The sequence below is a fragment of the Homarus americanus genome, unplaced genomic scaffold (assembly GCF_018991925.1).
Source record: "Homarus americanus isolate GMGI-L3 unplaced genomic scaffold, GMGI_Hamer_2.0 scaffold34921, whole genome shotgun sequence".
NCBI lineage: Eukaryota > Metazoa > Arthropoda > Malacostraca > Decapoda > Nephropidae > Homarus > Homarus americanus.
The window spans coordinates 1,616,137-1,640,721 of record NW_024741901.1 but is presented as its reverse complement, the minus strand read 5'-3'; the positions used below and the strand labels follow the sequence as shown (position 1 = coordinate 1,640,721).

Below are 24,585 nucleotides of genomic sequence, written 5' to 3'. Positions count from 1 at the left end.
ACATTATAGTGCATTATTTTGCTTTTTTTGCTGAAATGATACGATGTTTTTAAGTACACGGGATTTTCTGGAGTGTTGTTAAACGTGGTATTACTAACATTAATGTACACAAGCTTGTCTTGTTGGGAAAACTGAGGTATTGATCCAGATGATGAACATGTTGATCAGGATTGAAGCATACTAGTGAAGCCCTTAAGCCTGTGGAGAGATAAATCAGACTTTTCCTATAGTTCTGGTATTCTTATATGAATAATCTTGTTCACAGACAAATATCATATAAGAAATCGCCAGGTCATAGATTAAGGAGATATAGGAGAGTTAGTTCCTCAGTAAGTTCAAAATAATATACATTTTCATATAAAGTTTCGGAAAATTAGGTTTTCTTATTTGGTATTATGGTTTAATTTTCTCCGTTAGAGGTTTGTGGTTGATGGCTGCAGTCGTGGGTTTAGGACCTGAGAGAACACATTACGTTCATAAGTCCCCCAACTTGTACACCTTAATAAACAAAACCAACACTCCACTTGTTCATTAAGAGAGACTTTATACTGAGTCTCACTGTATGATTCATTACGTTGTGTTAATGATTGAGAGACGAAGCCAGCAACCTGGAGTGACGTAGGAGGCGCATGACACACTCTGTCTCACCTTTCCCACTCAACCAAGTAGCATATATAGAGGGAAGGCGGCAGCCTCGCCCATATATGTACAGTTGGTGTTGGTGGTGGAGGGTCGAGCTGTCAGGACTCAAACACAAGCAGGTACGTGGTGGTGGTGGTGGTGGTGATAGTGGTGATGTTGACAGTGATGATTGTAATTGCTATGGTGTTGATAGTGGTATTGGTTTCGGTGATGGTGGTAGTAATGATATTGATGGTGATAAAGGTGGTGCTAGTGATAATGGTGATGGTGGGGGTAGTGTTTGTTATGGTGACTGTGGTAGGATTGGTTGTGGTGGTGTTAGTGATGACGAATAGAACTGAGTGGTGGTTTTGGTGGTGGTGTTGGTAGTCAAGATGGACGTGATGATGGTAGTTGTGTTGGTAGTGATGATAATAGTGATGACGGTTTTCATGATAATGGTGTTGGTGATGGTAGTGATCATAGTTCTGGCCTAGGTGGTGATTTTGGTTGTGGTGGTGATGTCAGTGGCGAAAGTGATGATGATGAGTTTATTCTTCCCTGGTAACACTGTTAAGGTCCTCTTCTTGGTGGTCCGTGTCCAAGTATTGCGTTTAGTCCTCGATGGTAACACTGTGTTCAGTCCTCTGTGGAAATACTGTGTTCCTTAGAGAAGTGAACACACTGTTACAACACGGGAGTTAACACACTGTTGCAACACGGGAGTTAACACACTGTTGCAGGACGGGAGTTAATACATTGTTGCAAGACGGGAGTTAACGCACTGTTGCAAGACGGGAGTTAACACACTGTTGCAAGACGGGAGTTAACACAATGTTGCAGGACGAGAGTTAACACTTTGTCGCCAGACGGGAGTTAACACACTGTTGCAAGACTGCAGTTAACACACTGTTGCAAGACGGGAGTTAGCACACTTTTACCAGACGGGAGTTAACACACTCTTGCAAGACGGGAGTTAACACAATGTTACCAGACGGGAGTTACCACAATGTTACAAGGCTGGAGTATAGACAATGTTGTAAGACGGGAGTTAACACACTGTTACCAGACGGGAGTTAACTCAACGTTACTCTAAGGGCGGTAACGAGCGGGATGGTTGTCCGCCGCTTGTTTGCTTGTTCCCGGCCCAACTAGGGGGACGGGGGTAGACGGAGGTGAGAAAGTCGCTGCTGCTTCGTCACACATCAGACACTACCCAGCCAGCACCACAGCTGCACTTCCCCTGCTGTTCGTTCAAACTCTGGTAGTGTACTTAACTAAGGCTTCTGGGGTTCATGGGCTGATTCCCCAGTCCTTCACTATTTGGCTGTCAATCTCCGGACAGCTACTACTGCGGCTGCCACGTCATCGCCACTTCCTCTACGCCCTATCCACCGTCTGTGCCCTGGCGTCTCTCCTGTTTGGCAAGACATCGCGCACCAACGCCGGCGCCAAGTGAGGAAGCTGCCCTGGACCTTCCCCCTGAGAGCGGATCACGGCGTCAACGGAACATTCCACTGGGCTGCAGCCGTAGGAAATATCTGTACTTTGTTTGGCTCCCTTAATTGTTTGACTCCCGTAATTGTTTGACTCCATTAATTGTTTGACTCCCGTAATTGTTTATTTGATATTTGTGTGAGTGGTGGCAATTATTGTGATTTTTCGTAGTAATGAGATGCCACTCTCTAACGGTTGTTTGTTACCCCTTGGAAATCCCTGGTTCTTGACTTTCCTTTTATAAGATCCTGATTAGGCTGGCAAGGGATTTATATCCCAAAGTCCAGGCCTTTACAGTTACCAGACGGGAGTTAACACAATATTACCCACAGACACGATGGCTCGCCCGCTGAAGGAAGTATTAGAAGACCGGGATGTCTACCAGGACCTGCTAGCCAACCCCAGTACCTTCAGGTAACCCACCTCCACCTACAGCAATCCTCCTTTTCTTTCAGCAACCCACCTCCACCTTCAGGTAACCCACCTTCAACTAACCCACCTCCACCTTCAGGAAACCCACCTCCACCTTCAAGTAACCCACCTTCAGGTAACCCACCTTCACCTTCAAGTAACCCACCTCCACCTACAGCAATCCTCTACTTTCAGCAACCCACCTCCACCTTCAGGTAACCCACATTCACCTTCAGGAAACACACCTCCACCTTCATGTATCCCACCTTCAGTAACCCACCTCCACCTTCAGATAGATATAATAGTGTATGGTGCCGTAGATACAATGGTGTATGATGCAGTAGATATAAATAGTGTATGGTGCAGTAGATCTAATGGTGTATATTGCAGTAGATATAATGATGTATGGTGCAGTAGATATAATGATGTATGGTGCAGTAGATATAATGGTGTATGGTGCAATAGATATAATGGTGTATGGTACAGGTTCAAACAGAGTGTGTCACTGGTCGTGTCTGGTGTCGAATGGAAACCTCACTTGGATTTCGTGAAGGCTCCGGACGGTCATCTTACCGTTCAAGGACCTGTCGCCAACTTGCTGAACATGGTGGCTGCTTCACTTAATTTCACGTAAGTAAGAGAGAGAGAGAATTTGTCTTGCTCTTAATTTTTTTAGACTTAATTTTTGTCGTCTACCTTCGAGACATATATATACAACAACTCTACCGTAACATCATTCATTACTAAGTAAGATGTAACGTATTATAAATAAATATTAAAACAGTAGTAGGAAGAGTTAAGGTACAGTCACCGAAAAAAGTAATGTCGGGAACCATGAACCCCGAGATTCAGACTTTTGAATCTGAAGCATTTATGGACAGAATAATGTATCCGTGTCTACTGCTTCGGGTTCACGAGTCTGAATGTCGGGGTTCGTGGTTCGCGACAGGACTTTTTTGGGCGACTGTACAACCGAACACTGAGTTATCTGGACCTGCACCGGTTACTTTATGAAACATTGGACCCAGACTGTGAGCCTCGAAGCCACAAGGTATTATTGCTCTCGGCAAAGGCCTTATTTTGGAAGATAGGAAGCGATAGAGAAATAATGTCTGCCAAAGTTCTCCAGATATTTCCTGCGTGATGTTTAGTGTTGGTTTATATTTCTGTTTTAATTTTCTTAAATACTTTTTAACGTTTGGTTCAGTATCATTCGATATTACTATTGCTATTACAACATTATTCTTGGTTTATCAAACATTTGTACTATGATGAATTTCATTTATATTATATACTGAGCGCTTGATTGTTAGTAAACAATGGAAAGACATCATGTAAATGTCCCGGTTTTGTGTCCTGTAAAGCTTCCAAAAATATTAGAAAGGTTTTTAGAAAAGTTTCTATATTTCTTGATGAACAAAATTTACTATGTGTACACTCGGGTTTTAACAGTGTACTGTATGTTCATTACACGTGTTGACAGTAACTGTCATTACATGTACTGACTGTAACTGTCTAGTATCACAGGTGTAGACAGTAACTGTCATTACAGGTGTTGACACTGTCATTACAGGTGTTGACAGTAACTCTAGTATCAAAGGTGTAGACAGTAACTGTCTATTAACACAGATGATGACAGTAATTGTCATTACAGGTGTTGACAGTAACTGTCATTACTTATACCGACAGTAACTGTCTAGTATTACAGGTGTTGACAGTAACTGTCTATTAACACAGGAGTAGAGAGTAACTGTCTATTAACACAGGTGTTGACAGTAACTGTCTATTAACACGGTGTTAACAGTAACTGTTTATTGATACCTGTTTTGAGGACAAATGATCTACTGCAGGTACAGTTTGGTAACACCCGAGGACCAAGCCTGGGGAAGAAAGCTACCTGATGGCAACTGGACAGGAATGGTGGGACAAGTGTTTAGACAGGTAAGTGACATTGTCTTCATCTTGTGTTATATTAGTCTGTTAAAGATATGTTTTATTACATGTTGTTAGTGAACATTTGTCCAGTAGTTTGAACAATTTGTTGTTTATTAGTTGTGTTACTATTAACTGCAACAAAGCTTTAAGAACAACACTGGATAAACGTGAAGGATATAGGTCAACATTACAGGTCACCCTGTCACAGGTAGTACCCACCAGTGTTGATTAGTTACAGGTCAACATTACAGGTCACCCTGTCACAGGTAGTACCCACCAGTGTTGATTAGTTACAGGTCAACATTACAGGTCACCCTGTCACAGGTAGTACCCACCAGTGTTAATTAGTTACAGGTCAACATTACAGGTCACCCTGTCACAGGTAGTACCCACCAGTGTTGATTAGTTACAGGTCAACATTACAGGTCACCCTGTCACAGGTAGTACCCACCAGTGTTAATTAGTTACAGGTCAACATTACAGGTCACCCCGTGACTGGTAGTATCCATCAGTATTAACTAGTTACAGGTCAACATTACAGGTCACCCCGCAGCAAGCAGCACTCGCCAGTATTAACTAGTTACAGGCCAATAGTTACAGGTCACCCTGCGGCAGGCAGCACCCACCACTTTTAAGTAGATGCTACAAAATTTTCACGGTTGAAACAGAAAATATTTATAAGCAGAATACGGCAATAGTTTTAACAAAAGTTCAAGATCTTTAAATAAATTATTACGAGAGCCGAGAATATTGTTATTTTGACGGAAGCAGCAGCGTGTGGGGAGGGGATGTGCAGGTTGCAGCGTTACCCACGTCACTAAACCCCACACTGACCCAATCAGAATCACTTCCAAAAATTAGCCTTATAGAAAGTGCACCTTAAGGCTCGGTTAACCACAACAACCCGAACATACTAACTGGTCACCCAATATATGAAGACCATTGTCGGTAATAGTATTATTATTGTAGTGATGCTTTCAGTTATCATGTTTCCGTGTTGTGCAGGAGGCGGACATCGCACTGGGACCATTCGCACAGTCGGAGGAGAGGAGGCAAGCTGTAGACTACACTCAGTCATTCTTTTTTGACGGACGAACTATCATCGCTGGGAAAGGTCGCCCAGAGATAGACCCCTGGAGCTTCATGTTACCCCTGCAGCCTCCGGTGTGGGTGGCACTGCTGGTCGGGCTGGTGGTGGCCTGGTTGTCTCTAGTGGTCATGGGCCACAACCCCAAGGACTCATCACAACTAACAAGTGCCTCACACTTCATGCGGACCTCACACCTACTCTTCCAACACCTGAGAATCATTCTGCGTCAAGGTAAGTTGAAAAACTTTATTCAGTTACGGAGTCTCATTAGGACCGACCCAGCATGTCTGTAGCTGGTTCAGATCAATGAACACCTTTAAGGTTGTGTTATTTTAGTGGAGAGGATGTAGTGTTGATGCTAGTGTAGCGGATGTAGTGTAGATGATAGTGCAGTGTAGTTCTCGTCAATTTGACTACAGTGTCTCTGATAAAAACAAGAATATCCATTATGGTGTTGTCCCTCAAAACTGCTGTAATCAACGTCAGGTTAGTGAGAGAAATGAGCGTTTTTATCCACATCCCCAAATACACATTACACCGTACTTTGTTTGCCAATACAGCATTTTGTTGCCTGTGATGTTAGTTAAAGAAATAAGAGGCTTTAGTTTATCGGCATTATCTTCGACTCACCTGACCTAAGTGCATGTTGACTTATTTTTAGTGTGTTGCGACGGAGTTGGTCAGTGTTACCTCCACTTTTAACAGATGTGAGTATGAACATGACACGTGGGCGGGAGATGGTGTTAATGGGTGGTGGTGTCGGTGGTGGTGACGTGTAGCTACAGTGGGACATTGGTGTCACTGCTGGCGGTGCGTCACGTGCCTCAGCCCCTGCAGACCATAAGGGACGTGTTGGACGCTACCCACATCACGGTGGTGCTAGAGGGCGCAAACACCATCGTGCCTGTCACCCTCGCTGTAAGTTTAACACACACATTTTAACTGTTATATTACTGCTGTGTCGTCATATAAAATAGTAAGTCACACACTTAAAGATGTATATACGAATGATACAAAACGTACTTTGTGATTTTTTTCTAGTATATCATTTTATTCTCAGGTCTTTGATTTTTTTAAGAGCTGAAAGCGCAAGTGAATTCTTCACAAGAATTGCCACTACTATAAGCCGAAATATCATCTTAAACGATCCTTCCTCAAGGTTTACGAAATATGTTCCTTTACCGTACTAACAAGTGTTTCTTACTACTGGCAGAAAATAAAGACTGGGGAGCTGAAGGAGCTGAACGACCTCAAGTATTTTGGTCGGATCAAGTACAAGACCCCTGCATTATTCAAGAAAGAGGTGGAGCCACTTGTGCGGCGAGGAGACCACGTCCAAATAGAGAACACCCTCACTATCAACAGCCACATCGACAGCGGTTTCGCTACAACCAGTAAGAGTTAAGCTTTTATTAAACATAATACATATATCAGATATGCGAACATACACACAAACACACACACACACACACACACACACACAAATGTAACCAACCATTAATCAGTTGGGTGTGTGTCCAGGGAGGTGTGACTTCTACAAGGGGCGACAAACCTTCTTCATAACCCAACACTGTCTCATTGGCCAGAAGGGTAACCCTATAGTGGCTGCTCTCAGTCGTCGGTAAGCTGGTGCTGCTACACTGTAAGTAGTGAACCACCTGTTGCTGCTACACTGTAAGTATTGAACCACCTGGTGCTGCTACACTGTAAGTAGTGAACCACATGTTGCTGCTACACTGTAAGTAGTGAACCACCTGTTACTGCTGCACTATAAATAGTGAACCACTTGTTACTGCTACACTGTAAGTAGTGAACCACCTGTTGTTGCTACACTGTAAGTAGTGAACCACCTGGTGCTGCTACACTGGAAGTAGTGAACCACCTGTTGCTGCTACACTGGAAGTAGTGAACCACCTGTTGCTGCTACACTGGAAGTAGTGAACCACCTGGTACACTGAACCTGTTGCTGCTACACTGGAAGTATTGAACCACCTGGTGCTGCTACACTGAACCACCTGTTGCTGCTACACTGAACCACCTGTTGCTAAGTAGTGAACCACACTGTAAGTAGTGAACCACTGTGTTGCTGCTACACTGTAAGTAGTGAACCACCTGTTGCTGCTACACTGTAAGTAGTGAACCACCTGTTGCTGCTACACTGTAAGTAGTGAACCAACTGCTACACTGTGACCACCTGTTGCTGCTACACTGTAAGTAGTGAACCACCTGTTGCTGCTACACTGTAAGTAGTGAACCACCTGTTGCTGCTACACTACACTGAAGTAGTGAACCACCTGTTGCTGCTACACTGTAAGTAGTGAACCACTTGTAGTGCTGCTACACTGTAAGTAGTGAACCACCTGTTGCTGCTACACTGCAAGTAGTGAACCACCTGTTGCTGCTACACTGTAAGTAGTGAACCACCTGTTGCTGCTACACTGAAGTAGTGAACCACCTGTTGCTGCTACACTGTAAGTAGTGAACCACCTGTTACAGTAGTGAACCAACTGCAACACTAAGTAGTGAACCACCTGTTACTACACTGTAAATAGTGAACCACCTGTTGCTGCTACACTGTAAGTAGTGAACCACCTGTTACTGTTACACTGTAAATAGTGAACCACCTGTTGCTGCTACACTGTAAGTAGTGTACCACTTGGGCTGAGCTAACTACAGTATATAAAACAACGGGGCGGACACAACAGATATGAGGTTAATGGGACTGTGATAACAGGACAACAGGAGAGAGATAACAGAGACACTGTTGCAGGATCAGAAGCGTGGTGGAGGCCGGGCTGTACCCTTACTGGCTGGACAAGAGTCTACCCGCCTACCATAACTGTCGTCACTCGCCTTCCAAAATTACCGTCCGGGAGCCTCTCGCCCTCGACAGCTTCTGGGTAACTACCCCGTTATTACTAACAATTTTCACCATGGTGACAACCTCATTAATTCTATCCCGATCTATCTGTCTACATTAACGCTAATTACCCAATGATATTAAACTACTTCACTGTGGCTAATGACCTCATTTATTTTATCTCGTTATACCTCACTATGTCTATCTATCCCGATATATATAACTGTGTGTGTGTGTGTGTGTGTGTGTGTATTAAGCATTTGTGTCACACAGGGGATGTTGGTGGTCCTGATAGCTGGACACTTGGTGGCGCTGTTGGTGTTTTGCTTGGAACTCAAAGCCGGCAGCAACTGATACATCTTCCTCCTCCACACCTGACACACGTGAGTTGTTAAACCATCCTACTCCACACCTGACACACGTGAGTTGTTAAACCTTCCTCCTCCACACCTGACACACGTGAGTTGTTAAACCTTCCTCCCCCACACCTGACACAGGTGAGTTGTTAAACCTTCCTACTCCTCACCTCACACTTGTGAGTTTGGTAAACCTGCCTCCTCCACACCTGACACACGTGAGTTGTTAAACCTTCCTCCTCTACACCTGACACACGTGAGTTTGGTAAACCTTCCTCCTCCACACCTGACACTCGTGAGTTTGGTAAACATCTATACTCAAAACTAGGCCAAAATCGTCTATTAAAGTTGACAGTAACAACGTCATTATGTTGTTGTGTTAACACGGTGAACGGATCACTTACTGAGGATAATATTCACTTTTATTTTTTATTCACGAGTTTTATGGATGTTGATCATTGATATTTATAATATAACAACAGCACGCTTTTGTCTTTATATATTTTACCTTTACAGCTATAGAGTATGTTTATAATTCAGACTATTGTCTCATAGTTATCCGTAATATACTGTATGTGAACTATATTAATACAATAATGTATAATAATATCACATTATGATTGTCTTTATAGTTATTTTTATTAATTTAATATTCAAATTCAATAACTTTCAGATTGTCATGATATAAATAAGTTGCTATACAAAACATAAACAAAAATATGGAATGTTCAACAGATCTCACGCAAGAAAGTTCTCAAGAGTCAACACGATGGTCGATGTCTTCAGCACAAGTTTTGTCTCGGGAAATGTGATCAACAGAGAGTCAACGTAGGGGAGGTGAAAGGTGTGCGGCTGATACCTGAAGTTGTTAATATGGTGAAGATAACAGAGTCGAGGACAAGGACAAAGATGTGTAAGAGTAAACCAACATTTACTGAGTACTTTCATGGAGTGTTAGAGATCTTAGGACGACAACACTGTATAATAATTCTCTCGTAAGATGAACAGCCATGTAGACAACAAAAGCTTTATTAAACACACGAAGAGAAAAATGTTTTATTAGTGGTATAATATTAGTGTAGGTACGTGTTCAGTCTGCTACCCTTCGTGCACACAAAATTGTTGTACATATTTCAGGTTTCTTGTTTTTTTCGTCAAATTTCTGTTACTATGATGTGATGCCATTAGACGTTTTACCGTTAATGATTTGGAGGAAGCTAAAGGCCATTTGAGATTATAAAATATTTTACAGACTTTAAATTATCTTGTGGTAACGTTCATGTTGCCAATGAGTAATTTTATCCAAACTTGTTTTAAAATATTTGGGAAATAACGATCAATGTTTTGATAAAATTATCAGGAATAAATGTGATGACTGGAGTCGTCTGACTGATCGTGTCATCTCCATATAATTAGTGATGAAAACCTGAAAGTAGTTTAGGATAGGAGAATACCATTATAAAGTATAGGTTTATTTACACCATCTATTCTTTGTAATTTTCTCTTTGGAATACAACAAAGACGAAAGGCTTCATAAAATAGATCGGAACTATTATAGATAATGTATCAGGTAGTTAAAACATGCGTTATATTTCTGGGTGTGAATAAAATGACAATGGAGACACGCTCAGTCTGTTGATAAACTCTCGTTCTTTTAATACATCGGATGTCAACACGTGTGCAGTACTACATTCTGTGTTTCCCAACATTGTTAAATATTTGTTCATATACTGAAACAAAGTTTTTATGAAAATTATATTGGGTCTCAAGATGTTTTACTATTGTAATATTATTGTATTTTAAATTTTATTATCTGACTTAAAAATAAACTGATATTAAACACGTTTGCTTTTTTAGAAAAATGGGGTGTATAAAATACTGCAAGCGATATGGGTCACCAGCTGTCGTATATCAAACACCTTCAGTAATCAAGGCTTTATTCATCTAATAAATCCATATACAACTGCACCAGTACAAAACAAAATCCAATTAGAACAAGAGAACATTTAGAGTAAAGGTAAACACAAACATAATTTATTCCATAATATGACATTCACCCTTGCCAACATAATCAATCAAACATCATAGCCGCATCGCTGGGGTTCTCTTTGCTGCCGAGTAGAACGACGAAGAGGTAACTCCTGCATGATACTAGGATTCAGCAATGTCGTCCCGGTATTTTCCTCTGCAGCAACTCCCTCACCATTATCCAATGTTTCTGGCTCCACTGAAGGTGAGGTTGATGCGGCAGAGATGTTTGAGGATGAAATTCCACCAGGGCATGGAGCATGATCACGGAGGGAAACTGAAGATTCACGTCCATCTGGATACTTGATGTGTGCATACGTTGGGTTAGCCTCGAGGAGCTTCGCCTCGTCAACGAGAGGGTCACCTTTGCTTGAGCGGACGAATCGGCGTAAGAAGACAGGACCTGGAGTCGTTAGCCATGTTGGCAGGGATGTACCCTGACAAGATCGTCCCGGAAAATTTAAAAACCTTTCATGTGGAGTGACGTTGATGGCTGTTGAGAGCAAATATCTAATGGAGTGAAGTGCTTCAGGTAGGAGAGCCTCCCATTCAGTATCCGGAACATCTCGAGATTTGGCAGCTAAACATATGGACTTCCAGATTATGTCATTGTTTCCTGTTGGGTGGTAAGATGTAGTTTTGCTGGACGCCACTCCACAACTAGCGAGATGAGTTTTCACTTCACGAGACATAAATGCACTTCGTCGATCAGAGTGGACAAAACTCTCCATACCTCAAAGCGAGAAGATGGTGTCCAGACATCTGATGACAGTCGAGGATGTCATGTCAGTACATGGAATAGCAAAGGTAAATCTGGAATATTCAGCCACAGCAGTGAAGAGATGTGAATTTCTCGTGCGTGATGGAAGAGGACCTTTAAAGTCAATGCTCAGTCTATCAATTGGTTGAGTAGCTTTGATAAAAGTATTTTCAGTAGGCCTGTGAAATGTTGGCTTGATTTCAGCACATACACGACAAGTTGAACATACCTTTTTCACATCCTCCATAGAAAATGGGAGGTTCTTTGTCCGGACAAAATGAAGCAATCTGACAACCCCGGGTGGCAGAGCCCTTCATGGATGACAACGAGGTTTGACGATGAGATGGCTCCCCAGAACGCTCGGGTGAAAGTGTCAGGAGCAACGTTGTCTCTACCTGGCCAATACCAAATGGAATAGCTAAGACAAGCGAGTTCGAGCCGCCACCCATGTATCTTGTCATTCTTCACTTTAGTCCTCCTACGACTGTCCAGCATAAACGCAACTGATCGTTGGTCAGTAACAATGGTGAAGTGCCGTCCCAACAACAGGTGAGACCACTTTCTCACCGCTTCAATTATTGCAGTCGCTTCCTTCATAACAGGAGGATAGCGAATCTCATTGCCAGATGTCATCCGACACATGAAGGCTACTGGCCGACCAGCTTGATTCAAAGTAGCAGAGACAGCCACATCCGACGCATCACACTCCACAACAATTGGGATGGCATGGTCAATGCTATGTAGGGCAGCTTCCCCAAGCAGTTTCTTCAAGTCATCAAAAGCTGTGAGCGCTTCACGGTCCAGAGGTAAAGATTTAGCCTTGTAGAGAGGCCGTCCCTTGTCTGAAAACTCCGGGATCCACTTAGCGTAATAAGCAAACATACCAAGTACGCGTTGAAGAGCCGATCGGCTTGTGGGTGGTGAACGTTCTTGCAGTGGTTTTAGCCTTTCAGGATCTGGTTTGGTTTGACCATTTCCAAGTTGATAACCCAGAAGATTGATCGATGTTGGTGATATTGTAGATTTGGATGAATTGAATGTCCGCTTCATTTCCTCAGCATCAGCAAGAAATTTCTCAAGATTTGCTTCATGTTCTTTCTGATTCCGACCACCTATGGTAATATTGTCAAGGTAGGGAAATGTGTCACATAGATTCTCCTCCTCCACGAACTTGTCTATGGCTCTTTGAAAAACGGCAACACCATTAGTGACACCAAATGGTACACGTGTGAATTGATACAGTCTGCCATTTGCTTCAAATGCTGTAAAGAGTTTATCAGACTCGCGTATGCTTAGTTGATGGTATGCGCTCTTTAGATCAAATGTTGAGAACACGTGGTACTTAGCAAGAGTATTGACCATGGTTTCAATGTTTGGCAATGGATATGCGTCGAGATTGGTGTAAATGTTCACTGTAGAAGAGTAGTCGATGCACATTCGTTTTCTGTGACAGCCTGAATCATCTCTTGGAATCACCACCTCTGCACGCCAAGGTGATGTACTTGATTCTATGATGCCTTCGGACAGTAAGCGTTGTATTTCTTTGGTAATAAACTTTTGGTCATCAGGGCTAATCTTCCTAGATTTTGTGCCTATCGGCTTTGCATCTCCTTGCATGTTTGCAAATAACAGTGGTTCTGACATACCTGCTGATGCCAGGCTACATACAGGCTTTTTACCAATGTTGGAAATCTTGAGCTCACGTCTGGGTCCTCCATACTCTATGGTAACTGAGGAGTGTTGTTTTTGGAAATCTATGCCGAGAATAACATCACCACAAAGATTCTCAATGACGCCCAGACGTGTGTTTGGATAATGACTGTCATTCATATAGAGATTCACCGTACATTCACATATCACAGAAGCCGTTCAAGAAAACATTGCCAGGGTTATACTTTGGGAAGCGGGTTTGATGTGAAGCTTAAGCCGATGGGCCACGCTCTTGTAAAAGAAACTCTCAGAACTTGCCGAATCAATAAGGTCGGAGATTCGTCTTCCATTTACCTTTAAGTTTGTAGCAGAACAATTTAGGCAATGAGGAACAGCAGCTGAGATGGCACAAAGAGTGGGAGATGAAATTGACGCCGTGACCTGTTTCTTACCCTTAGGCTGACAGACTTTTGCCCAGTGCCCTCTTTTTCCACATGAAGATTAATCACTATCTTTAGCTGGACATCTCGTCCGTAAATGAAGACTGCCACCACAAAACCAACGTCGTTTCTTAGTGGTCGTACTAGCATGTATTGAGTCCTCAACTGGACGTATATCTTGTTCATTAGTGTATGGTGACTTAACAGTTTCCTCCACACATCCTGAAGCTTCTCCAATGACAGGACCTAGTGGCTGGAAGGCTTCCGAAGTACGCTGTGGAAGATCCAAGAATGATGTGTGCGGGGGAAAATCCCGGTACAATTTATCTGTTTATGGCAAAGATTGGCAGGTCCCTAATAATGTCAAGTACCAAGCCATAGCCATAGGCATTGACAATATTGAGGGACATACCTTTTAGTGTGATTGTGATGGTGTGTTCGTCGGTAGTGTCGGCTTCAAGGGGGGCGTCCTTCTTGGCGTAAATACGTAGTCCACTAGCATGTCCGCATGGTGGTCAATTGATGTGGGGAACTGGAGTGGATGGGCCCCAGGTGCCGGCATGCCGGTGGGGGACGGAGCGCCGGGGTTGGTGTCCTCGGGTCCATGTGCGCGCGGTGGGTCATATTTTGTCAGGTTACCGTTGCCAGGTCACCAGGTATAGTGATTGATTTTGCCGCTTACAGCGGCTACTTTACTGTTCACCTACACCCAACCTGTGAGTGGTAGCGCAAAAGGATTACAGAGTAGAGTTTACAACGGGTCATAATAATTAACCCCCGTTGTCAGGATATTATGGCACTGAATTTACACAGTATTTTAATTACATTATTTGTTTAGTTCTATACATAAAGGGTAACTTATTCACAAATGCGTGAATACAGGCGTGTGAGGCAGTATGTCTGGCCGCACACTTTGTTATTCATATTTATGTGAGAAGTATTCAAGCACATTGTGTATTTGGTTCTATACATGAGAACTGATATAGTTACTAAGTGCAAAAAAGTGGATACGATCGTAATATGTCGGCTATCTGGCCATTAGAGACAAGTGTTCTGCCATTTCCCACACAGTGTGCACCGTTGAATACAATTTGGGTCTGTCAAAAAGAACCCATAAACTGTCATTAGGAAAGAACCTATTTCTGAATTTGACGCAAGTAGACAAGTGCAAACAAATATAGCGAGGTCACCCTCTGTGGGTACATTGTGTGAGGTCACCTGAAACGTAATACTCCTTCTCTCAGTTGCCCTTTTCAACCTTCAGTTTGCCCTTCTGAAATCTTAGAGTTTAATGGAATTCTTTAATATCTATAATATGATGTTCCCCTGAAGGATAAAGTAGACACCTATAGGACTCCGACTAGGCACAGGAAGACAGTATGAGTTGTATCTTCAATAACATGCAGTAATCATGGAGAAAGATGAACAACCACTGTATCAAGACTTTCTGAAGAACTCTTGGTAACCCTGTAAAGAAGCCACTGATTCGTGTCCTTATGAATCTTCAACCACCAGGAATAAAAAAAATTTCTTCCGGAGGAAAAACGACCGAAGACCGAATTTCCTCTAACCAATTTGTTACATTACTGTGTTGTCAATGTGTACAAGTCATGCGACTTTTTCCTGTGACTTTATTTCCGTTCACCGCTGAAACAAGGAGACTCTTATTCTGGAACTAGAATTACCACGTGATGTTCCCATTAAACCAAACTCCATCGCCGAAGGAGTAATATCGGTAACAGCGCCAGTTAACATGAGACTGTCACAGGTGTCTTACCAACCCGAACAGCTCTGCACCTCTGATCGCGAAGAAAGATTATATACATACGAGTATGATGCGTCACAACTCACCTGCTATATATACAAAGTCACTACTTCCTGAAACTCCTGTTTCCCAGGGATATCTTCATCTTCAGGTTCACCCGAGCCTTCGTTTTTATACAAGGTAAGTTATAGTACTGTACTGAATGTAACATATGGCAGCCTGTCCGCTTCATTACTCTTACTGCAACTGTGGGCCAGGTATTGCTTTCGTTCTTGTCTGTCTGTCTGTCTGTCTGTCTCTAAAATAACTGTAGAACGGGTGAGAGGATTTGAGAAAATTTAATGTGTTGTAGCTTGTAGGTAGAAGCAGCGTCTCTCCTTAGCAACTTAGAGGAGAAAGCAGCCATTCCACTGATGTTAATAATTTTCTACCCCTGACCAGGTATATCGAAGGTTTCTTAATGTATTTTTTGAAACATTTATCTCATGGAAAATGCTAAAGAAGGCGTAAAACTCCAGTGGTTGGTATAATTTTGATGATGATGTGTTCATATTGAGATGGACTGTTCACTAACCCATAAACATCATTCTTTCTGGAGTCTCCTCGTGTTCTGAAAAGACGAGTAAAGCCCACACAAGTTGAACAACAAACATGTACCTGGTGATAGTTTATATGTACCTGGTGACAGTTTACATGTACCTGGTGACAGTTTACATGTACCTTGTGACAGTTTACATGTACCTGGTAACAGTTTACACGTACTTGGTGACAGTTTACATGTACCTGGTGACAGTTTACATGTATCTGGTGACAGTTTACATGTGCCTGGTGACAGTTTACATGTAACTGGTGACAGTTTACACGTACTTGGTGACAGTTTACATGTACCTGGTGACAGTTTACATGTATCTGGTGACAGTTTACATGTGCCTGGTGACAGTTTACATGTACCTGGTGACAGTTTACATGTTACCTGCTTTTGGAAGCATAATGTATTGTCTAATGGTAGACCATGCTGCCATATGGCATCACAAAATTTGTGACTAAGTCCCAGGTTGCCGGTTTGACTTTCTGCCTCATTTACACACAATTGCAGGGTCTCAATTGTTTCTCTTACCATTGACAACACAACATACATATGTGTAGGCAGCTCAGTGTCCAGTACGCTCACATGAGACAGCTAGCCAGTATCCGCGGGTGGACGCAGGAGCTGAGAGACCGGTACCGAGAGCTACAGACGGACATCCAGCACGAGAGCAAACGTCTACATGAACAAAAGTGGGCCGCCTTGGTGTGGGAGGCAGCCAACAATTACCGCGATTCTGCTGCATTCTGGAAAGGGATCAAGCGACTGATGGGTTCCACCTCTAGCACGGTCCCTTACCTGCTCGACCAAAACAACGTAAAAATATTCGAGGAAGAAAACCAAGAACAACTACATCGGCGATATTTACAAAAGATCTTTACCATTAGTGAACAGGAGAACGAGGGCTTCGACAGGGAGTTTGAGGAGGACATTTTAGGTCAGTTGCAGGACCATCAGCACCTGCTCCAGCCGCTCCCACGGACTGACTTCACCAGACTGGTGGACGGAAGCTACCTGACGGAACGCATAGTTCCTGCAGATGTGTCAGCCGTCATAAAACGGTTTAAAAACAAATCACCTGGCCAAAGTCACATTAACAAGAAGATCCTGGCTTAACTCCCCGACAACATGATAGAGAGGCTTGCTCATATATGCAACGCCTGCCTCGCCTCTGGATACTTCCCTAAGATGTCAAAATCGCCGTTATTCGCCTCATACCAAAAGCAGGGAAGCCTCCAAACAAAGTCGAAAACTTTCGACCAATATTGCTGCTAGAGGTACCTGCCAAACTCTTCGAAAAACTAGTCAACAAGCGATTGCGGATGTATCTGTAGGACGAAGACGTGCATAATCCCCGCCAGTTCAGCTTCCGGCAGTACTGAGGCACATCCACCGCCATAGCTCAGGCCTACGAGCAGATCGCCAATGCCATGACTGGCCGCCTGCAGTGCAATATAGTACTGAGGGACGTCAGCAAGGCGTTTGACAAAGTTTGGCACGCAGGGCTGCAGTATAAGATCATACAACTGGGGTTACCCGAAAATCTGACGCGCCTGCTGTGCAAATTCATTATGGACCGCAGAGCCAAAATCAAGATGCAAGAACATTTTGGAGAAGAATTCTCACTATCGAGCGGCGTGCCTCAGGGCTCTTGTCTCTCACCAACCCTTTACACACTCTACACGGCTGACCTGCCACCCCCAATCGTCGGCAGCGAGTACGTCATGTATGCCGACGATGTAACACAGATCGTCACCTGCCCAGGAAGGTCCACAGCAAGGATGGCGCGACTCACTGCTCGGGCAATAGAGGAGATCTCGGAGTATGAAAATAAATGGAAAATAAAAACAAACAAAACGAAATTTGAGGTCATACCCATCGCCAAATTCAAGCCGGCCCCATTGATGATCGACGACGAAGAGATTGAGTACTCTAAACAATGCAGGTTGCTCGGCCTCATCATTTCTCGGACGGGCATCATTCCCCTCGTAAAGGACAGACTAAATAAAGCCAAAGTCGCCGCAGCCAAATTAAAACGTTTTAAATTGATGCCTGAGAAGATACAAGTTCACCTGTACAAGGCGCTGGTGAGGCCTGTGTTGGAGTACCCATCTATACCACTCGTCACACTCGGGAAGACTAGACTACAACAACTACAGAGCTTCCAAAACAAGTGTTTGAGGTCAGCCAGTGGCCATGCGCCACCCTACCAGGAGACAGTGGAAACCATCCACCTTTGAAATAAAACAGAAGCCCTCAACTTCAGGTTCCATCGCCTAGGGAAGAAGGTTTGGGACAAGCTCCTGGACGACCCTCACAGCCCAGACCACCTACGCGGGGAAGACATCAACGGAGGGAGACCCCACGCCTGGTGGCCCAGGAGTCTGCCCGCACTACAACAACCTAACCCGCGATTCATCTATATCTGCCACAGTGATCCACCTTAGATTAAAACATAGATGATATAAATTCACATTTAAGAAGTCACAATCAAGTGAGTCCATAACGTAATACAGTATAAGATGTTAATAAACTTGTAATTGTAAAATCAATCTAGTCATTGTCTACTAAAATAACCATTGTGCAACCTCATTCTAAATCCTAGGTTAGCTTAGTTAGCCAACAAACTCTGTAATATGTAAAACAAGGGGTGTCGTCCCCCTCTGTTTAACTCATTAAACTTCTTTTCCAACCTTTCCCCCCACGACTATATGTTGTGACTTCTCCATCCCTCATGTCTGGCTGTGCCTTGAGCCCCAGCATGCCTTCCATCCTTTCCACACCTTAACCTTGTATATTGTTTCTCACTTTTGATCTTTTTCATTTTTCTATTTATGGTTCTTTATTATTAATATTATTATTAATATTATTATTATTATTATTATTATTATTATTATTATTATTATTATTATTATTATTATTATTATTATTATTATTATTATTATTATTATTATTATTATTATTATTATTATTATTATTATTATTATTATTATTATAACTATTACAGAGTTATTATTATTATCATTATTATTTTATTATTATTATTTTTTTCCATAAATCTTATTTATTATGAATTATTATGACTATTATTTATTATTATTATTACATTTTCGCCCCCCCCCAGGCCCCAATGTGGGTCAGTGACTTGTGCCCGGGTGGGCTAATCCCCGCAAAAAAAAAAGTTTACATTCACTTGGTGACAGTTTATATGTACCTGGTGACAGTTTACATGTACCCTGTGACAGCTTACATGTACCCTGTGACAGTTTACATGTACCTGGTGACAGCGGTGATAGAATAATATACTGCAGGCAGGTCAGTGGTGCAGCTGGTGGAGAAGGAAGCTCTGAGGTTTACAAAGAGCGTATACCTGTGTGAGATAGAGGAGAGGACAAGTAAATTCCTTCATTAATATTAGGTAAGACCAGTTCTAGTTAATTATCTTGACGTGTTCACCTGCACCAGCCTCGTGCTTCTCTGCTCCCAACTACTCATTTATTCATTCATTCTTTAAACTATTCTCTGAAGAGGGATTGGAAATGTAGGAATAACTACCTTCACTGATTACCAACACTACATATATTAACAGTTCCATTAAACCAAGTAATTAGTTATCCGGTGCTGCGCTGACTACCGCCTTCCTCAACCAATTATTCAGCACCTGCAGTCTCACGCTGCGGTCACATTTACAAGATTAATAAGACCATATTTTTTCTTTTCAAATGATGAAAACAGAGGCCCGAGGTTGGAATAAAAAACTGAAGTCTAAAGCAGTGATATTGTAGAAGGAAGGATCCTATTGGCTGAGCAGTGGAATCTAGTATAAGAAAATTAATGATGCAGAGAGGAGAAAACTATTGGAAAATAGGATAAAATTTAATATACAAATGAGTTTGTAAAATATATGATTATGATAAGAAAGCTGGCCAGAGAGAGGTGAGGCTTGCAAGGAATCTCAACAACGAAAATTAAAGTAATGTAGACAGACTAGAGGAAAGTCACTAAAAAAAATGCCGGGAAATGGAAGCTTAGGACAGGAGAAATAACGACAGGAGAAAACATTAATGGTAAGGGACTATAAGCCGTAAAGGTTGAAATGATTTATTTTAGGCTAAAGTAAATCTCGACGGCAGAATATTTAAACGACCGTTATAATGATCACTGTCACATCAAATGTTCCTTTCATGGAAGTTGCGTCTTTATAAGTTACTTTGACCCGAGACAATGTGGATCCTGTGATAAGACGCTTGAATACATTTTGTGTAGTGGAGAGAAATCCTCGACATTTTCTAAAGAAGCTGAAATTTTCCATAATGACAGAATGGAGTAAACAAGAGTAAGCTCCATGTATACCTTGGGATATAATTACCCGGGTTTGTAAGGGTTTAGAACTTGTTCTTTTACCATAGGTGGAACATAATTCTGAAGCCTTGATTCCTTGTCAGCGTTCCTAGGAGTTCAGATTGTTTCGGGCTGTAGATCCCATTATGAGTTCGTCCCTTCACCTGCTTCTGTTCCTTGCTCTGACACAGAAGTTGTTCCTCTTCCTGTGTTTAATGAAGGTGGGAGGCATTGGACGACTTTTCTAAGGTTGTCACATTCGATAACTCTTGAGTGTGAAAGACTGAGGAGGTCTCCTCTCAGAAAAAACAACCGAGGCGCGTGTCCTCTAAAGAGTGAGAGTTTGGAGGTACTAGGAAGGATCTCAGACTCCTTCACCCTGTAAGTTGACTCCGGACAGCAAAAACATAACGTATTGTAGAGATATTACCTCTTTATTGGAAAAAAAAATCTCCAAAGGGAAGTATTTCAGGATCCGGTAGAATAGGAAATATACTTAAACACATCAGTTCGTTTAGTACCTACCTCGTGCAGGAGGTTAATGTACTCTTATAGCATGGGGCGAATTTTCTATGGATAAGTGTGGCCAGGAAGCTCGCGTTAACACTCCGAGGAGTAGGTGTGGCCAGGAAGCTCTCGTTAACACTCCAGGGAGTAAGTGTGGCCAGGAAGCTCGCGTTAACACTCCGAGGAGTAAGTGTGGCCAGGAAGCTCGCGTTAACACTCCTGGAAGTAAGTGTCGCCGGGAAGCTCTCGTTAACACTCCTGGGAGTAAGTGTGGCCAAGAAGTTCGCGTTAACACTCCTGGAAGTAAGTGTGGCCGGGAAGCTCTCCTTAACACTCCTGGGAGTAAGTGTGGCCAAGAAGTCCTTAACATTCCTCCTCGCGTTAACATGGAGTAAGTGTGGCCTGAGAGTAAGTGTCCGGGAACGCGTTAACACTCCTGGGAGTAAGTGTGGCCAAGAAGTTCGCGTTAACACTCCTGGAAGTAAGTGTGGCCGGGAAGCTCTCCTTAACACTCCTGGGAGTAAGTGTGGCCAAGAAGTTCGCGTTAACATTCCTGAGAGTAAGTGTGGCCAAGAAGCTCGCGTTAACACTCCAGGGAGTAAGTGTGGCCAGGAAGCTCGCGTTAACACTCTAGGGAGTAAGTGTGACCGGGAAGCTCTCGTTAACACTCTCGGGAATATGTTGACTGTTGCTGTGTGTTAGTGTGGTAGTTGACACACCAGGCAGCATGGTGATGGTTTTGGTGTATGTCAGTGTGGTAGTTGACACACCAGGCAGCATGGCGATGGTTTTGGTGTGTCAATGTGGTAGTTGACACACCAGGCAGCATCGTGATGGTTGTGGTGACGGTGTGTATCAGTGTGGTAGTTGACACACCAGGCAGCATGGTGATGGTTTTGGTGTGTGTCAGTGTGGTAATTGACGCGTCAAAGCACCTGGTAATGTTTGGCGACATCTGCCTTATTAACTTAGAAAGACTGAGACCAAATGTGTCATTAGGTAAGGTACGGTCCCCTTCACTAGTGCGTTTCCAGGGGGTCGTCAGGTTTTGTGCAGTGTGGCAGGCGTGTGTTTGTTTACATTCGACAGAAGGAAACTCGCAATAGTAAACACACTATGGAATGAAATCTAAGCAATATTAAAACAAATATCTTAAAGATAATGATTTGTGGAATGTTTATATGACGAACCCCTGTAAACGCTCTAGTGAAGGAAACTGTACATTATAGTGCAATATTTTTTTTTTTTTGCTGAAATGATACGATGATTTTAAGTACACGGGATTTTCTGGAGTATTGTTAAACGTGGTATTACTAACATTAATGTACACAAGCTTGTCTTGTTGGAAAAACTGAGGTATTGATCCAGATGATGAACATGTTGATCAGGATTGAAGCATACTGACATTCTCTCCTGTGCACGAGCTTATATAAAACTAACTGGCAACTCAGGCCTGTGCGGAATACTTGTCAGGAAAGACTACTCACGCAATGACAGAAATTACATTCAAATCAGTTACTGCACATTTAAATATGACACTCAGTTGCCACGGGTCAGGCTAATTTCTTAATTCAATTTACATAATCGAATCTGAGATTGAGCTTGCCAGGAAAAAGTGGAATTATATACGTTGATAACTTTTAGTTTCCCAATTGGGCGGGATTTTTAGACAAGGAGCCTCTCATGGATATACGTTGAGATCTTGGAGATTAGGAGTGTGACATGTTCTTCTCAGGAGATTAATGGCTTTTTTAAATTGACAACTAATAATAACAAAACTACAAACATCGGATTCTCATAGGATTGGGAAGTAAAATAATCTAACTTCAGTAGCAATTGGAAACTCATGGCTATCCCCGAGACGAAATCATGAGATGCCATTCGTATAGGCAGACTCGACTCTCACTTACTTGACAAGTGTTGCTAACAACAAGGACAGTAGAAGCTTTCAACATCACTCACAAAGGATGTTATGGCCGGTTAACTATAGGTTCTGTCGAATTTAACTAGGCTGGTACATTTATATTATATTGGGTTAGAGAAGCAAAACCCAATTGTCTGTTTCTCCTTTTATTGAGGAACTGCTGTTGATACAATTCCAAAGTGTAAATCAACCGTAACTTAATCACTGTAGCTATGAGCGTTAAGAGAAGGACGGGGGCTATGTAAATAGACCGTTTAATCACGTTCTTCTTGTGTGAAGGATTGAGTCGTAATACCTGCTTTAGGTGGCCAGAAAGGCAGGCAAGTAATGCCTTAACTCAGCATAATATGACGCGGTTTCCCATGGGCACACCTTATCACGTGCTCTGAACATGTCACCTCATAGCCAGTGGAAAGTTACAGGGGATGAATCAGTATATAAATCAAATGTAATTAACCCATTTATATAATCTTTCTGTTGATGAGACAGGGGCTATTACATCGCTCGGTCACCTGCCTTCCAAGCTTCGCAAGGACTAAATAAACTCGCAGATTACATCCTATACATAAACCTAACCATGTTGCAAACATGTATGTAAACACTAAGCTGGGGACTTTAAAACCGTAGGGTTTTAATCAACTACAGGGGTCCTAGACTTAAATGTCTTATGGGTTAGAATGTTTGGACAATTGTCAACTTGGATGAGACTGACTTATAATAACAAAACAGAAACAAAACTGCCAGAATTTACATTATTGTGGGAATTGTTAAACTTGGTATTGCAAATCCCCGTGAAAAATAAAATTGCAGATTATTACTCAAATCAGCAAATTGGGTCTCTTTCAAGTAAGAAATAACCTTTAATTACTCTGAAACAATCTGAAGATCACTAACAGTAAAATTCATAACAGGAAACAAGGGAATTAAATCAGAAGTGAGATTTAAATTCAAAGCTAAATGCTGATGAGTAGGCAAGGTCCCTAATGAGTTACAAGTTACTTCACAGTAATCCGAAGCCTTGTAATGACCTTTCACAACTAACTGCTTACCACCATCATGTCATTTTAAAATAACAGTAGTGTCATTAGGAAAGAAAAAGTATTGCGCATTATGGAGATGAACGTGAAACACAGTTTTAACACAAACTGGCCTATAGCTGCATTGCTTAAGCACTGTGCGTACAGGAGTTTGTATGACCGCCAATTCACATATCCCTTCTGCAGCAGGAATATAAAGAATATTCTTCATCTACAAGTAAAAGTTCTTTAGGCCTATCCAGAGCATACAGTGTGTCGTTAAAAAACCAAGGGAAGGGTTCTAAATGCCATGCATTAAGCTTATGCTGCCCTAGCATAGGTCTGTGGATAAGGATAGCATTGTGCATGAGAGTCAACTCCAATAAAGAGTAATAGTATTCCACCTCATGATCATTAAAAATAGGGGTTAAGTGATACGTCAACTTGGCAATCTGTAATGCATCAAGAAGAGTCTGCACAGGCACAAGCTTTGCGTCCACCCGCCCTATCCCTGCATCTACTATGCTGTCGATTAGTTCATTTTTATTAGTAATGATATCCTGAACTGAATCTTCCGCAGCATGCAAATATTCAGAAAAATAAAGGAGCCACTCTAACGTAGGGACTGAATTCTGTAACTTATACACAACCCTCGATATATGGTTAGACTCCGATATTATCGCATTAACCTTTGATTCTAAAGCAGTAATCGCATGGAATGTCTGAGATGTAGCACGATTCTGTTTAGACACAGCTTGATCGACAAAGTTCATGCTGTCCCCTAACTTAGCTACATCG

General features: G+C 42.4%; 1 protein-coding gene and 1 long non-coding RNA gene across 2 annotated transcripts in view; both read left to right on the top strand.

Moving 5' to 3' along the window:
- Nucleotides 1-726: 726 nt before the first annotated feature.
- LOC121876272 (probable glutamate receptor) overlaps nt 727-24,585 on the top strand; it is a 57,750-nt gene continuing 33,891 nt past the window's right edge. Inside the window, exons 1-3 of the mRNA XM_042381310.1 lie at nt 727-761; nt 2,451-2,532; nt 3,016-3,159. Of these exons, the coding sequence (XP_042237244.1) occupies nt 2,456-2,532; nt 3,016-3,159 (221 nt within the window). The 5' untranslated portion in view covers nt 727-761; nt 2,451-2,455. The remainder of the gene's footprint in view (nt 762-2,450; nt 2,533-3,015; nt 3,160-24,585) is intronic.
- Nucleotides 8,130-10,413, top strand: LOC121876274. The gene is made up of 3 exons (XR_006090742.1): nt 8,130-8,454; nt 8,688-8,797; nt 9,506-10,413. It is a non-coding gene; the product is annotated as an uncharacterized LOC121876274 (long non-coding RNA).